Genomic DNA, 17,596 nt, shown 5'->3' with positions numbered 1-17,596 from the left:
CCTGTTTCAGTTTGGAGTGCAGTGACATGTAAAGTCAGGCAACATTTTCTGATGTCTAGATAGAATTATGATTGACTCTAGCTGCTTTCATCTTCATTTGCCTTTGTCCTTTTTGATAACATTTCAGTTTAATCAGGCAGTTTAAGCATATAACGAAATATTAGGATCATAATAGATCTTTTCGCATGTGGGTTGGGATTAATGTCTCACAGCAAGTCTTTTCACGTATCAATTGCGCCCTTTAAAGTCTCCGTCTAACACTGAACACAAACGCAGAAGATCATCCTCATCTCAGTTATGAATAGGCTGCATCATCGCTCATCTTCCCCCATCATCTTCCGCACCTTCTCCCTCCCTCCCTGTCCGTACATCTCCTCCCTCTGCGCCTTTTTACGCACAAAACAAGTCAGAGCGCACACAGGCTGGCGGAGAAAACAGGAGAGACAATAGACAATAGTTTGGGTCATCATGGTATTTGGATTTTTACCGTAGGCAGCATGCGCGCCGGACTGTGAAATACAGGTGAACAATCTGTAAACGCGTCTGATTCGTTTAGTACTGGCCGAAAGTTTCCCCAGGTTTTAATGTTGCCAACCGAGATCTCAGGAGGAGTGTGTTTCACCTCAAGGTAGGACTCCGCAAGCCAAGAACAGGTTGTCAGTGAGGACAGACTTGTGATTTCCAAGGCATTTTCTTGCTTGAATTGGTGTGTGTCTTATCACTGCAGGGGTGTGGGGTGTTTTTTTAAAATGCTCAGGTGAAAAAAAATAACGGAAAAAATGTAAAGTCACGGTGACCTTGCTATCTGATTAACTATGATCTTTGATTTGGTCTGTTGATTCAAACAAATAGCTGAAGATAGCGTAGAAAAGAACCGATGTTATATGGTGGCGAGCTTCAGTTCATGGTTCAAATACGTTGCTTTGGTCCGATGCTTATTGTGGATAATATTTCATTATCACATAAGTTTAGCTGTTTCGTGAGTGGAGGAATCACACCCAATGGTTGGACCCAAACACAAGCTTAACATCTCAACTTTTTACTTTTGATAGTACGAGGGCAATCCTGGCCATTTCAACATCTTTTTAAACCAAACCATCATAACAGATTTTCTCTGCTTGGTCTGATTTTAATTCCTCAGAACAAAAAGCTTGTCCATTACCTTCCAACCGAGAAAGACTTATACTTTCTCCTTGATGTCAGTCTGTACCTACTCTGCAATTTGACGTCAACTTTACAAAACAATTTAGAGATCCACTGATCCTCATGTGACATGGCAATTATTTTTCCTTAAACTGTAGCTCCAGGTGACGAGTAGCAAAGTAAATGAAATCTTTTTGAACATTTTTATTCCGGTAGTCATTATCAGAGTGTCAGGCTGTTAGTCTCAACATGTAATTGTGGATGCATTACACAAATATATCAGTAATGTATTCAACCCACAATTAGGCAAAACAACAAACCAGATTAGCTGCCTTTGCATAATTCATTGGTTTTATATCATTACTTAATTTTCTGTGGCAATGCAGCAATCACCTGATATTCAATAGCCTATTTAATATTTAGTGGATTTTACAAACTCACTGTCCAAGCCTCTCAAAAAATGTATTGGAAAAATTAGGAATCTTTACAAATATAATAAAAAATCCAACTGAACACATGAATATTGTGATGAACCTACTGATTTAGCCAACATAATAAAAATAAATACCACACAAGGCCACAGCAAGCAAGTGCATGTAGAACAATTACAGATTTTTTTCCCTGTTTCCTTAGCCAAGTTATTCTTCTCTGAATTTGTCGAATTTTAATTGAACTTCGCAGGATACAAAATGCCGTCAGCGTCTTTAATTTTTCTTCTGTCGTACTCCATTTAGTCACATTGATGAAACAGTTGTGTAAATTAGAATAGCAATCTACAACTAATATAAATACATTATTGGCCTTAATTTTTGAAAAAAAAAAACCCTCAAAACATAACGGTTTCCAAAATATATAAACAAAAATGATTAAAATTGTAGGCCTACTGGGATTCTCTATGGAAAATGATATACGTACTTTCTGGTATTTCCACAAATGTTATCCTTTTTATAACTTCTGTTTAATTTTCATTTATTATGTTTACTCTTATTTAAAGGATGACATGCACTCTTAAAAAAGCAGCTGACTAGATTTATGGCCCTGAACTGTAGCCTAATATTACTCAAAAATAAAGGTGACATGATGGTCTAACCTTTGATGTTCATATGTAATTGTTTTATTTGGATCTCTATCAAATATAAGTGTCGTTATATGGGTTATCATTGTTATTTCTGCCTCTAATAACTTTAATCAAATCCAAGCTGTTCGTGAGTGTGCGGAATTCAGAGTAATGTTGGATCTATTTTGTGGTCATTTAAAATGTCGCCCTGAAATTACTTTAATTTAGCCTAAGTGACTGGGTCTCATAATCTGCGTGCATCGGCCTACATTTTGTCACACGAATTTCCTTTTTCAACTGGACTTGCGGCTCAGCTGAACGAAGTGGTGCATTTTGTTGTCTTTTGGTAGCGATCACACTGAGGGAAGGAGAGAAGGGATGAAAACAGAGGAAAGCCAGCAGTCCTGTCTGCAGCAGCCACCATCCTCAACGCCTTTTGGTAAGTGTCAATTTGTTGCATGAAGCACGAACGAAATACACTTGCAATGAAACAGTAAATGTGATCACCATAGACAAATATTATCAGGATACCAAGGCAAGGATAAACATAATTTATAATTATTATAAAGAGCACATAGGAGAAATAACAGAACTACCATCATTACCAATTTCACTATTGAGCACTATAAATCCCTATTGGAATGCAATCTGTATTGGAGGGGAAAAGAATCCTCAAGTGTGATAAAATAAATAAATAAATAAATCGCTACTGATTACTTATATGAATTCACTATCGTGCAAAAATATTACGGGAATATTCGAAGGACTCAAGGAAGAAAAAAAATGGCAAACAAAAAGTTGCGTTTGTTATGTTGACCATAACTTATACTGGATATTAAGGAGAGTTAAAAACAACAATACTTGAGACTTGAAAACATTTTTCACGTCCAACTGGAATGAAAAACAACACTATGATTTTTTTAAGGATATAATGAACCACTAGTATACCAAAGTCCATTTAGAAATAAATTATTATTAAGGACTTATAATAGATTGAGATTTAAACATCAAATAGTGTCCATAAACGTTGGCCTGTTGAATACACCCGACACAGTCTGATAATAATACTGAAGGGGACGGCAGTTATTCTGTGACAAATTATGTAAAATATACAAACAAATTTGTATTGTATTATATAAAAAAAAATCTTTGAAACAGTACATGCTTTACAGTGTTTTACAGATGGCAATGAGGAAAATTTGGAGAGTCAACAGTTCCTTAAGGGGTGGGGTTGCACTGTGGAGACTTGAACTCATAACCTCAGTATTTTAAACAGCTTGATTTCGGCCCTGCCTGTCTCTCTTCACGCATTGCTACGTTGAACCCCTCCAGGTCCGGAGTACAGGGGAGGGGGAGAGTTGTGTGCGGGCTGCGAGTCTCCCATCGCCGACCGCTTCCTACTGCGCGTGAACGAGCGCTCCTGGCACGAGACCTGTGTCAAGTGCGCCGTGTGTTTGAGCGCGCTCACCGGGACCTGTTACTGCAGGGACCGCCTGCTGTACTGCAAGCACGACTATGAAAAGTAAGAGCACAAACACACACTCACTCACAAAGTAGGGTTCACTGTTTGTTGTTGTATTGGCTGCAGAATCGGGCTGCGATGGAGGAAGTACTCAAACCCTTTATTTAAACTAAGATTGCAATAAAAGCAGTTGAGGGACATAATCTACAGGCTGAAAAAAATCCTAGTAATTAAAAATACATGCCCTCAGAGCCGGAGCAAGGGTATTCATCAATTTTGGAGATGCATATTTCCTCCTAACTACACCTACATTTTCAAGGTTTATCTCGATATTAAACTCTTAATCCACAAAGATACGAGTAGGCCTAGCTGCTAAAACATAGTCTCACAATAATGTGAATCTTCTTGAAAACTACCAGTTGACCAATATGTAGTAGGCTAAAGTACAGTGGATGAAATATTTGCTTCTCAAATCTGTCGACAAGTTCTTATTTACAGTAGAGGGGGAAATGGTTTCTCTTGTGAAGCCACAATTTCCTCCAATCAAAGGCAAGTTGAAGTGATGTCACTCATCCTCCTAATACCCATGTTTGCAAGCCAAGAGGAAGCTAAATTCAGATTTTATGTTGATTTAAAGATCAAAATTGTGTTTTTGGAGCTGGCCAAGTTTTAGTGACTGTAATTTGATATGGATGTGATCGCTATTTAAGTAGGTAAGTAAGTAAGATGTATTTATACAGTGCTTTTCACAGACATCAGTCACAAAATGCTTAACGAGGGCATTATATTGAAAAAGAAATCATAAAAGATGAAATGACCATCCAAGCCACATACATAATGAAGAAACAATACACAAATAATAAATGTATATACTACTTATGTGTGTATGTATATAAACACACACATGTATATAAAAACAGGTGAACTGGTGAAAATTCTCAACATATGAAAGATGGTGATGAGGAATAAGTCAGAGGTAGAAGAAACATGCCTTTTATTTTCAGCATTTTGCTCAGAGTCAGTCTCTGCCACATTTAATATGAGAGTAATTAATGAATAACCTCATCAAACCCTTTTCTTAACAGAACAAAAGCATTAATCTGGAAAAAAAATCCAGACAAAATCCCTTTTGACCACATCTGATTTACATAGTGCACAGTACATTCTTCAGGCTGAAACAGCTGGCTGTTACCATACAAGTCAGCATCATTTGACAGTTACTGAGTAAATTAATGTAGGTGTCAAGATTTGTTAGTATTTGCAGTGTTAGGAGTGACCCTCACTTAAGAAAGTCATAGCATGGCACAAGTCTGATAAAAAAAAAAAAAAAAAAACATTAAAATCACAAAAAACAAGAATGCATCTGAAAGAAGACAGATGTATGTAGCTGGAATTTATAAAGCAGGCAATTACTACTATTGATTGATTCATGACATTTTGAGAGAATATAGGAAAAAATTACAGCTGACCTCAATCCACTACCACCAAGTTATATCTAACAAAAATTTGCTTTATATTGTAAATTCATGTTCAAACCCACAAGTCCGTCATTACAAACAAGAGTAGTGAAGCTTTACGCGTACCTACATAGCTTCATTTTAGATTGCAGTCAAGATACTGAATATATCTGATTCAATAATTAAAAGTGTGAATACAGTTAATGGAATTTTTGTAATTTTCTGTTTCATTTTAATTGCACCAACGCAAAACATAAAAACTAAATGTGAAAATTTGACTGAAGGCAAGTGTGATATAGGTATTTCTGTAACACACTAATATAGAATATATGGTGTTAACTTCAGGGGATTTAAGGGACTATCAATGATTAATATGAAGTTCTTGCCACATGATATGTTCTACTTTGAGAGTTCACATATGGAAAAGCATAGGAGCCCCTTTTCTCCCTGCTGGAGTTATCATCATTTTTTACTGACTATTACTTTTAGTTGAATGTTGCAGATTTGTTTGTCTGCTCATAGAATTGCAACAATGGACTTAGATTTATAGGAGCATTCCTACACTGTTCATGTTCACAATCTCCTTTCATTTAACAGCACTGCTATTCCATCCTCCATACCAAACCAGTAAGCCGCAATGTAAAACAATAACACACGGTCGATTGTTGCTTTGTGAAATGTAAAAATGTCCCATTTGTTTGATGTTTTAACTCTGTGGTAATTTCGGAGGACATATTGTGTGTGCGTGTGTGTGTGTGTGAGCACGTGTGTGCTTATTGTTTCAGTTGTTTGGTGTGTGTTGCGGTCAGTGGGTGTGCCTGCAGTGGGAGCTCCAGGCATAGACAGCTGAAGGACGAGCCTGAAACTTGTTATCATTGTTTTGAAAAGTGTCAGACGGCATCCAGCAGCACAGACTCTCCCACTGTACCTGACATCTGGAGGAGAGAGAGAGAATGAGACAGTGAGAGAGGGAGAGAGAGAGAGAGAGAGAGAGAGAGAGGAACTGGCTGATGAAAGTCCCATTGTGTGACGTTTATCTGGAAAAATGAGTGGGAAACGTGGAGGCAATAGCTTATCATAAATGAAGCACATGGGTTCATTTTCAGTGATGTAATGAAAAACCGTATTTGCTCTCCTCGTGTAATGACTGTAATTGTAGATCCAAATTAATAGTCAGCAGCTCATTCACTATGGTGTTGATTTAGTCCCCTATACATTGCATATGGATAGTTGCCTTGTTGTGTGAGTCAGTGCCAGACTTGGCACACAGTGCTGCCTGTGACCTTCAGCGGATCAGCAACAATGTCTCCTTGTTTTCCCTGCAGTCTGTCCATCGGCGCCTTACACTACACCCCCCCACACCCCCCGTCTAGAGCAGGTGTGTGCATTGTAACAGATAACCATTTGGAACGTGCATAAAAATTGTACTCATTCATACATTTATTAGGGGATGCTTATTTTTCTTTTAACCCTTTACTTGAAGTTTGGTTCCATTTTAGTGGCATATGGTTAAAAGAGGCAGATCAACTGGCAGATGTTTACACACACTGATCGTCAGGTATTAAAATAACTGACTTATTTTTGAAGAATGTGTGGATGAAATTAATACATGCATGGTAAGACCACATCTTGCAGGCTTTTCTTGCTCATACTGGGCTATTTTCCAGTTCGCCCTGGTGCAGTATCTCTGGCTTGTCCAAATATTTTTGATTTATACTTTGCTTTGATGATATCACCCATCGCACACAGACAGGCAGAACTCTCCTCCCTGACTGATCAGCATAAGCCAAAGGCCACACCGTGCAGCACTGTTACCCTCTGCATTTGTTTGCACATGATTGTTTTCTAAGATTATAGTGAAATAGAAAAATACAAAATGTGTTTTGGGGGAGATATCTCTGACTTTTTCATGATTAATCTATTCAGTAAAAAAAAAAAAAGACGTGATGTCTATCAATTCATATGAGAGGATAAATCTAATTTTGAAATGTGTCCCATCCCCCACCCTCATTCATCTGTGCTAAACTGCCTCCGAGGCAAAAGTTTATTCAACATTTGCATGTTGAATGTTTTCCAAGGAAATTTTGCTTCATGCTAAAATGATCACCCTGATGATCAAAAAGCCAGTGTCAAGTTTCAGTATAACAGTAAACATTTTAAGGTGAAGCACATAACCTTAATCCACATATTAAAGCACTATATAGACCTATGTAGAATATAGGTTCAGTCGTGAGTCATATTCAAATTCAGTACCTTAAACTTGTAAAAAATAAGCGATCACTCTACTGCCAATCAGTATCTATGTAATAAACCAGGAGGTGTGCCTTCAGTTTCGAGATTCCCTGGTCTCAATCTGTTATGGAAATGAGGGGATTTAGACACAATAAACTCAAGTGCATCTTGTGGATTTTTCTTGTGGATTTATTTTTGTTTTGAAACCTCAAGATATTTTCTGGAACTCCATGTTATTATGGACCAGATGTTCAGCATGAGGCTATAGAACAATTTTGTGGCAAGACCTCCTTCCACAGTCTCCAAATTCCCATCAGGATGTTTTTATGCACGGGTGCAATGCATCACTTGATGCAAGATGGGCAGAACATTAAAGATTTGGATGGAAAGCAATTTACTACATCAGAAACAAAGTCTGAGTAGTAATAATTAACATTTGACGCTTCTGACCATCTAAATTAGCCATGGTAGGAATATGGTATATTTTGAATAAAAGTTGCAGGATATTAAATATTACTCTGACTGAAAATAAGACAATGAAACCACTTGAGTAGCATGCATCAGTGATGTCTTCCATCCTCTGTATCCACACACTTTTTCATTTTTTTTTTTCCACATTATGGTTCCTTGCCAAACTGAGCAGTATAAGGCCAGTGTTGACTGGTCAATAGTGCTGAGCCCAGACAGAATGGAGGGTAGTCTGACTGTGCGGAGCCTGCATGCAAGCTCCCTTGTAAGCCCCATAAAGGCAGCTTCAGCCCTGTGAAAAACAGGTCACCAGGGTGGATATTCACTAAACCTTGGGTTTAATACCTCACTCTGTGGGGTGGAGGGCACTGAGACTACATCTAGGTTTACAAACCCTCTCTTTGCAGACAGAAAGAGGGAGACCCCGCCGCCACAGTTATGGAATCTCCCTCTGCTGACCAGGTAGTTGTATGTGAGTCTAACACCCACGTCCTGACAGAGTATCCTCTCAAGTTACGGTGCATTTATATGAGTGAACTTGCAAGACTTGCTGCTCTGAAACACTGAGACAGAGGATAGAAATTGCATCTTCTACCCCTGTTCTTCCTTCCATAACCCCACCCCACCCACAATTCCTCTCCCTGTCTCTCTATCCGTTACCTCGTTCATCACTGTCTGCTTTGTAATAATATTTCTCTATTCCAAACCTCATTTCGTTCTCGTTGAGATTGATGGCAGCGATGACACCAAACAGTTTATCTCCCCATTTATCCCTTGTTTTCTCTTAATCGCCTCCCCTCCCTCAGTGCCTCTTTGTGTCTCGGGATGGGAATGGGAGGAGGTGGTGGGGAGGCTGATTGGGTACAATGCTAATTACCCAGCATTCTGTGGCTGTCCTGTGATGACAGGCCTGACACTGGGCTGCAGGGAAATACTATTAGAGAGAATTATGCAATGACACGTCAGAAGGACAGCAAGCCCTTATCCTCGTCAGCTAGCACCTCAACTCTGGGTAATGAGTCAGTGCCATATTAATTGATTACTTTTAATATATCAAGTCTGAATACTGAAACTGTCACTGCGTAAAATGTCTGTTCAACAAACTTACTCTAATGGTGTCTAGCCATGAAGACAGTTTTGGTTGTATCTGCACAGGTTTTGAGATATTCACCTCTAAAAATGGAGAAAAGGTGAATGGAATTTTGTATGTGGTACTCACAGCAAAGAAAAGTTATGTTTAAAAAAGCAGGAAAAATCATCAGTAATGCATCTTCGCCAAAATATGACACAATTGTTTTCTCCCTGAAATTCTCAAAAATATCTGCATTGCTCAAAATTATTAGAGCAAGATATGCTTAAATAGTTAAACATTTCTGCTCATACAATGAATCTGCGAGGGGAAGAAAAGTTTGTGGTTCAGTGCAGGTATAACTGAATCATGGCAGCACTGACAGCTCAGGACTGTAGTGTATATATAAATCCCAGTGAGAGGCTACATAAAATGCATGTGGTTCTGAAACACGCCTCTCTTACCCAAGAGCCTTAAAGTAGCTAAACCTGCAGCTCAACAGATGATGGTTGGGGTGTGCCAGCAGAAAGGAAAGTGGGGATGGGGTAGTTTTTGTGTTTTGATGGTGTGCTATTGGAGAACAGTCAGATTTTATGGTATAAATGAAAGAACATCAGGGAGAAATCTCACCACTGGAGAAAGTGTTCTAAATGGGATAAAGAAGGTAAAGATGAGGGGTCTGAGAGTTTTAGGTAGGAATACAGCTGCAGGGAGGGGCAGATTTTTGTCTGGGTGCATGTGTATGTGTGAGAGGAGGGGGTGATATTGCCACTGTTTTTGCATAATGTGAGATGAGACCCCATCATCTTTCCTCCCCCACAACAATTTTATAACAGACAGCTAATAAATGTTTCATGGCAGAACAAGCTGCTCGCCTTGGCTTTATTAAATCTGAGATAATAAAAGCAGAGAGGGAGAGGAAAAAAGAGAGAGAGAATAGGGGGTCGCACCAGAGAGGGAGAGATAGGGAGATCGGCGTAGACTTTTCTCAAATCGACCGGCTGTATCTCCTGTTTCTGGGGCAACGGGTCCCGCTGTCCCCCACCACCCCCTCCCCGCTGCTTCCCACTCCGCCAGAGACAGACAGGAAATGAGAAACGGGCAGACAGGATATTGCGTTCTGGTGGCCTGGGGATTAACTGTTTTATCTAAACTAACACACACACACACACACACACACACACACCCACTCACTCATGCACACTAACACACATCCATATCCTCACACATAGCATTCATTCTTGGTAGCATCAGGTGTAAATCGCACACACCCAGAGACACAGACCATGCACACCATGCAAGGTTTTTGTTGTTACTTCACACAGGTACATTACATTAGGTCTTGAATACTACAGGCGTCAGTGCTGCTCTCATGTAGAGCTGGTCTTATTACTAGTGTGAACAATTTGCAGCGAGAGTCATGACATGTAACTGTATAACTGTGAGATTGGCTGAGGGTTTGTGCAAAAATGCCACTAAAGAAGTGTTCCATACAATGCAGGCCCTCATGGCCATTAGAAAACAACTATTACATAGGTTTTACAAATTTTGGAGAGCGTTCACTAAGTGAGAGGACTGTTTATGATGTTACTTTAGTGATGCTTGGATGGATATGGTGCACAAATGACAGCATCTGTCAGTGTTTTATTGATGTTTGTACCCAGGCACCTTATCTGTGTTTACACAAACTGTGCATATTTGTGTTTATGTGTGCATGTGACTGTATATATACCCGTGTGTGTGTGTGTGTGTGTGTGTGTGAGTGAGTGTGTGTGTGTGAGACTGTACTGTATATATATATTTATATACATGTGTGTATTTGTGTGAGTGTGAGTGAGTGAGTGGTGGCAGGGGTAGTGAGTATCGTGGGGAATGCTGGGAGATTTTAATAACACAGAAGCAGTGCAGGGAGATTTAATAAAAGGAGATGATGTGATTACTGAACCCTGGCTCTGAGCCATTTTGCTTCACAGAGCAATATCCGCCGAAAGTGCGCACACACACACACACACACACACACACACATCCACATCCACATCCGCACACACATACACACACACACACACACACACACACACACACACACACATCAAGAAATGGATCCCAAAAAGAACACAACCTAAAAGTAAGATTGTTGCCATGTCATTTGTTCTTTTTGCATCTATCACATGAATCCTTGGATGTACCTTCATTTTCAGGGAATGTGTAAACACCTATTTGTATGACACTTGCGGCCATTCTGAACACATCACGTATTTGGGTGTCACAAGCTTGTACATGAATATCTCACCATATTGTATGTTTGTGAGGCAGAAATGCATATAGGCTAAGCATCAAAATGAGTGACACTGGTAGATCTTTGATGAGGCACAGTTTCAGAGTGATGCCTTAATCTGTCCAAGTTCTCACACGCTTACATGCAACTACTGCAAACCAAGTGCAATAGGAGTATAAGCAAAACCGTACCTGTATAAATATTCAGCAATTATGAAAGCAAGCACAACAACTGTAATCGCTCTGAGACACATACATATTTATGGAATGATTGTGTTGTGGTCCACACAATGTCGTGCTTGTTGGAGCTCACAGGCAAAACAACGCCACATGACACAGCTTAGGGAGATGACGAAGATTCTGTTATTCGGTTTGTATGCCTAGGATCTCCAATAAGCAAGTAGGAAAGGGCTGCTTATAACCACCTAATACTTACATCACCTTTTTTTGTCTCTCTGTATTTGATCTCATAATCAGTGAGCTTGTAATTAGTTGTGCCCCCTAACCCCTCAGAAATCCAAGGCACCAAAAATAATGGTGCCTGCAGGCAAAGATCCTGACATTTTGTACCTCAGAGGCCCACAAGTAGACAGTATTCTGTCTGCTCATACACTTCTCTTCTGTATAATTCTGTACATATGAATATTACCCACATCATTTCCATGAAGGAAAGCCCTCTGAATCCAAAGCAAACTCCTCTTCAAAATATCCTTTCTAATAGTTCACAGCTGGTCTAAACGTCAGCTGTTTAAAATTAATTTCATTCACATTCACACAGATTTACTTGTATTGTATTGTGGGTCTTTGTCACACAAACATCCTTTTTTCCACTAATTCCTGATGTGAGCATCAATCTGCCTGCTATATTAGAATATTCAAAAAGTGTCATGCTTTCGTTGTGGTTCCATAACATTATTGAAACTGGATCATCTTAAACTCATTGACTCATGACAAATTTGAAAATAAAATTAGGCAAAATTGTAACTTTACAGACATACCGTGCAAAAGCAATGGCAATCTATACATTTATTGGAACACACAGAGAAAGTAACAATAATAATAATAATAATAATAATTATTATTATTATTATTATTATTATTATTATTATTATTATTATTATTATTATTATTATTATTATAAATTTATTATAAACCCCTCCAAATTTTTTTTTTGGAGGGGGGGCAGCTCTATAACCATCATGGCCATACTGATTTATTGGAAGCTACTCCCTGGTCAGGGGCAGTGTGAATGATACTTCTATTAGAGGGATTAGACTGATCTACTTACAGACCCCCCTCTGTGGCAGTTGCCCCAAGTTGCCTTCATTTGCCATGTTGAGTAAATTCCTACCGTGCTGTGTACACCCCGATTAGGGTGTGTGGGACTTAAAAGCCAACACCATCGGTCTTATGTCAAGCAATCCTGTGACAATTATGTTCTGTCGTATTTTGCTCACAGTGAAAGGAAGCATTTAAGGTGTTGGAGTGTTTGGCAGGAGATTGAGGCTGCACACAGCAGAGAGGTGATTGTGCGCCTTTGTTGAATATATTAGATGCCAGATATTATGATTGTCATGTGGATTCTTGCAGATATTTTACAGTACAGAAGCGTCTTTCTAAGATGCAATGCAATGTTTCTATAAGACAATGGGTTTAGCAACCTTTTTAACACAAGCTCTGTCACAATAGATTTGCCTCAGGTTGTTTATAGGGATACTTGTGTTTGCATTATGATGTTAAGTTAGCGACACTGTCATTTGGGGAATTTGGGGAGCGTTTGGCAGATGGATTGAGAAAGATTAGCCGTAGCAGCTGCGTTTGGGACAGAATCACAGATTAGGAGCTCTAATGTGCAGACCTGGCTCCTTCTTTACACTCCAGATTTGGGCAGCAACACCTTTCTATCACTCAGTCAGGGAGCGTCAACACTTCTGCCTTCGTCCCTTCCTCCCCCTGTTCACGCCCCTCTCATCCTCCCTTCCCTCTGGTCCAGTTTGTTTGTGTTTTGCTTTATTTATGCATCCACAGACTTTTCTTGTTCTTACATCTATTCTCTGACTTAACTTGTAAGTCTTCATTTTATATTCTGGTGATCAATCGTATCAGTGCTATTTCCTGATAGCAGATTGCACAACCAACATCATGATGGGTGATGTTATGGTGAGTGTCGGTAACTAGCAAATATCTGAGTGATATTCAGTTGGTGAGTGTGTGCAAATGTCTGTGTGCATGCCTGTGTGTGCGTATGCAAGTGTGTGTGAGTGTCTATGTTTGTGTGTGAATGTGTGTTTTAGTGTGCATAAGTGAGAGGAGAGAGATTAACCCCATGCTATCCCCAATCCCTGGTTATGAGTTTACAGCGTCTGTCTGGCCATCGCACTGTTTAAACAACAATCTAATTAATCCTGTCTTTATTAGTTTCAGTGAACTGGGGAGGCAGGCTGGGAGGGCGCTAGGGAGAACTGGGAATGCTGGCAGAAAATACTGGGGAGGGAGGGGGAGGAAACCAAGTGCGAGAGCAGGGATTTGAGAGGAATTTAATGGCAGAGATTTAGGCCCTGTGAATGGAAATAGGGATGTGAAGAGATGGTAAAGCAGGAGAGAAATTGAAGGGTTATAACATCTCACAGGAGGAGAGATGGGTGGACAAAAGGAGGAAAGTGGTCATGGGGAAAAGCAATGGACCTGAGAAGGCCCCTCTATTAAGCTTTGTTCATAGTGTTAAATAAGTACTTTAAGATTGTGGGTGGGATATGGGATAGACTGGAGTTTACCCCATCAAACAGATATCAACATTTCAGGATTTGCAAGGGAAAGACTCACAGCAGGCAGCTCTCTTATTACAAGCTAACTACTGCCACCTACTGCAATGAGGGAGAAAAGAAAATACAATATAAAAATGCCGACTACTGTAATTCCTCTCAGCAGATGTTCACCTTGTTGCTCTGTGAATTGGGTAATGTTTATACGACCTTTAATTAAGAGACTATGCTAATCTCCAGAATCATTTGTGCTGAGGGTAAATGTATCGGAGCTCTTTGTGTGTGCCTCCATCTTCAATTACCTCACCTTTCTTTTTCTTCACTCCTTGACTCCCACAATGCCATGTAATACAATACAGTTTATGTAGTAATCCTTCACATATAAGCTGACATATGTGTCTTTCTGTGCACCTCCAGGCTGTTTGTAAGAAAGTGCAGCGGCTGCCTGCAGGTGATTGGACGTTCAGAGCTGATCATGCGTGTGCAAGGCCAGGTGTATCACCTGGGCTGTTTCACTTGCTGTGAGTGTGAACGCCGGCTGCAAAGAGGTGATGAGTTTGTGCTGAAAGAAGGCCAGCTGCTCTGCCGCATGGACTATGAGAAGGAGAGGGAAATGCTGGCTGCTATTAGTCCCACACCAACTGAATCAGGTAAAGCAGGTTTGATACAAGGTTGCTTTGCCTGAACTACATGGCAATCCATTCAAAATTGCTTTTCTACATACAGCTTAGCAAAACTCTCTCTTTTACGTTCGTGCATTCAATTTATTTTTCAGAACAGCCAATTTCAGTCACATTCCTCCACTGCAGATCAGTGAGTAGCTCCTGAAGGGCAAATAGAGGTGTAAGGGGCTACGTCTCAAGCTTTGTTCAGCAGGTAGTATGAACTGGATCTCAGGCACTGATTCGGTCACTGGCTCAGCGACCACTGAGATAAGTTATAGTGTTCAATAGAACTACTTGGCAATGGCACATGGCAACGGAGTTTCCTGTGTCATCCTTCATTTTCAGATAATGTTACTTCTGTTTGGAAAGTGTAGCAGAAGTGCCCGCTGGTATTAGAGTGCATTCTGGTAATTTTTTACAGTATATGGAGCTGAACCTCCAGCACACTAGAATAATTTGGCATTGAACACTAGCAACTGTTTTATTCTCCAGATGTTCACTACCTACTGAACAAGGGACCGGTTTAAAAAAAAAACAATCAGGCTTTTGCTAGCAGTCACTTCAGTTTAAATACTTCTTTTCCATTTAAGGAAGTATGAAAATGTACCATCTCCAATAGGCTGTTGTCATTCTTCTTTTTTTTATCTGCTTAAATTGTTCAGTAAAAAGTGAGGATGAGGATGGTGGAGGAGGCTCCGGCGGGGGGAAAGGTGGTGATGAAAGCAAAGAGCACAAGCGTTCAAAACGACCACGAACCATCTTGACAACACAGCAGCGTCGTGCTTTCAAGGCCTCCTTTGAAGTGTCTGCTAAGCCTTGCCGCAAGGTGGGTGGACCAGCTTGTCTTATAATGGAAATTCCCACCACAAAATATTCCCTTGCCTTGCAAACTTCATTGTTCATGGGCATCTATGTTCTGCACAGTAATCAATCTTAAGCTTTGTTTTTCACTGTAAAGTTTGTATTTTAAAAACATTAAAAATACTCTAATCCGTAGGTGAGAGAGACACTGGCTGCTGAGACTGGACTCACAGTGCGCGTTGTGCAGGTGTGGTTTCAAAACCAGAGAGCCAAGGTCAGAGTTTATACATTTCCTGAGGACAGGTTTTGTTTCACACATGAACACACAGAGAAAATTCATAAAGAGATTGTGCATTTTTGTGCCTCAGATGAAAAAGATAGCTCGCAGACAGCAGCAACAGCAGCAGCAGCAGCAGGAACAAGAGCAGCTGGGAGGGACCAGGAGAGGACCAAGTAGAGGGGGCCGCCAAAGCAATGACGACAGTGAGGGTAAGAGCTTAAAGTGCCAATGCAGAATCAAGAATAATAAGCAAAGATTTAAAGAATAGATGAAGAAATGGTGTGACTAAAGAGATTTTCATCACTACACAGATGGCTCTAGTACCCATGGCATGGATGGGATATTGGGGTATCCTTCGCTGCCACGCCAGCAGCTACTCGCTCTGGACCCCAACATCTACGGTGGAGAGCCATTTAGACATGGGCTTACACCGCCTCAGCTGAACAGTGAGCAGCTCCACTCCTATGGTGAGACACAATGTTGAAGTTGAAACTGTCCCTGAAAAATGAATATTATTCCCCTATGCTCATGAAAGTCAAAACCATAATTCAAAGTCTTGAGGCCATTTGGCAAGTTAGTCTCGGTAGCTATAATAAATGGCAGCTTTCTTCCAAACCACTGGGTTTAATGGAGCCTAACACACTCATCAAAAAGCTGCATTGTTAATTTTTTTTAGAAAATGAACAGTGGGAGATAGTGAGGCAAATATGCAATATTTAAACTCAAAGGAGTCATGTTATAGCAGCGGATAGGAGGATGTTTGGAGGACATTTTCTCCTTTCCAGTTGTGAAAATAAGATAAGATCAACTTTATTAATCCCCAGCTGTGGAAATTTGGGGTTACAGGCAGCACCAATAAAAATAAAGTCAAGGCAATGGAAAATACAAAATAACTTTATACTATATATATGAACATTTTATACAAAAGACTATAAAAAAATATATTGCCAATGGCAAGTATTGGGAAATATGACAAAATGCACAAGGATTGAAACAAGAAATTGCACATTGTTGGCATGGATAAGTTAAAATGTGAGAATAAACTGCCCAGGCCGACTGTCTATTTGGCAGGTCCATTAGCTTTTGATTTCTGAGCAAACATTAGTGCTTACTTTCATATTCTTTACTTATTCTTCTCTGCTTTCTGATACTAATTAAAAATCAGTCCACTTCAGCTGTGCACACTCTCGCTCTTTTTCATCACAGATTCAGAGACAGTGTTCCATGATCTGGACAGCGATGGAAGCCTCGGTCACCTTGGAGACTGCCTCTTAGCAACTGGGGACGGCAGTCTTCTGCCAGGGCGAGTGGGAAACCCCATTGATCGTCTCTACTCCATGCAGAACTCCTACTTCACCTCCTGACCCTTATAAACTCTCACCTTTCCCTTCCTGTTCCACCTTTCACCTCAAAGATGCAGCTAATGGAGTCTGTCCATCAACATGCCTGTGGGACCACTCTCCATGAAAATGCCAACACCCAAACACATTTCTGAGCTTCTACTGCATCACAGGCCAAAATAATTACTTGTCAGGCATACTGTAGTCCTAATATCAGTTTGCAGCAGATTTGCATAATGTTACCATTATCTTTCCTCGATAAGAATCACATGCTGGAAATACAGACACTGTAAATGTCCAAAATATGTAAAAAGACCTCAATTTCTCCTGTTGTATTTATGTTAATGTATAATGTTCAATGAAATACCTTTCATGGCACTTTCAAACAAAAAAACAACAAAGACACCTATTCAAACATTAATATGTATACAATAAATTACACACAATAATTGGTTGCTGAAACTGAATTCATCAATCAAGTTACATGTATTTAGGAGTCTTGGCAGGTCTTATGAGCAGCTGAGGGTCTAACTTAAATTAGTATATAGCATAACTTTTTTTTTCACAGGACTAGTAGTAGTTATTG

The 17,596-nt window shown here is 39.9% G+C and overlaps 1 protein-coding gene across 1 annotated transcript; it reads left to right on the top strand.

Annotated features, from left to right (window-relative positions):
• Nucleotides 1-584: 584 nt before the first annotated feature.
• Nucleotides 585-17,034, top strand: lmx1al (LIM homeobox transcription factor 1, alpha-like). Its single transcript, XM_041957465.1, has 9 exons — nt 585-628; nt 2,551-2,639; nt 3,533-3,722; nt 14,342-14,574; nt 15,252-15,415; nt 15,587-15,664; nt 15,759-15,879; nt 15,982-16,137; nt 16,877-17,034. Exons 1-9 carry the CDS (start codon nt 585-587, stop codon nt 17,032-17,034), a joined length of 1,233 nt encoding a protein of 410 aa, XP_041813399.1.
• The last annotated feature ends 562 nt before the right edge of the window (nt 17,035-17,596 follow it).

The sequence above is a fragment of the Chelmon rostratus genome, chromosome 17, assembly GCF_017976325.1.
Source record: "Chelmon rostratus isolate fCheRos1 chromosome 17, fCheRos1.pri, whole genome shotgun sequence".
Classification (NCBI taxonomy): Eukaryota; Metazoa; Chordata; class Actinopteri; order Chaetodontiformes; family Chaetodontidae; genus Chelmon; species Chelmon rostratus.
Note: the sequence above shows the minus strand (reverse complement) of the source record. Positions and strands in the feature narration are given on the sequence as shown.

Excerpts from the sequence above, each read along its gene's own strand:
- lmx1al (XM_041957465.1), top strand. The coding sequence starts at position 585 with ATGTTGCCAACCGAGATCTCAGGAGGAGTGTGTTTCACCTCAAG. Across the intron at positions 2,640-3,532 it reads ACCATCCTCAACGCCTTTTG|GTCCGGAGTACAGGGGAGGG; the intron begins GTAAGTGTCAAT and ends GAACCCCTCCAG. Across the intron at positions 15,880-15,981 it reads AAGCAATGACGACAGTGAGG|ATGGCTCTAGTACCCATGGC; the intron begins GTAAGAGCTTAA and ends ATCACTACACAG.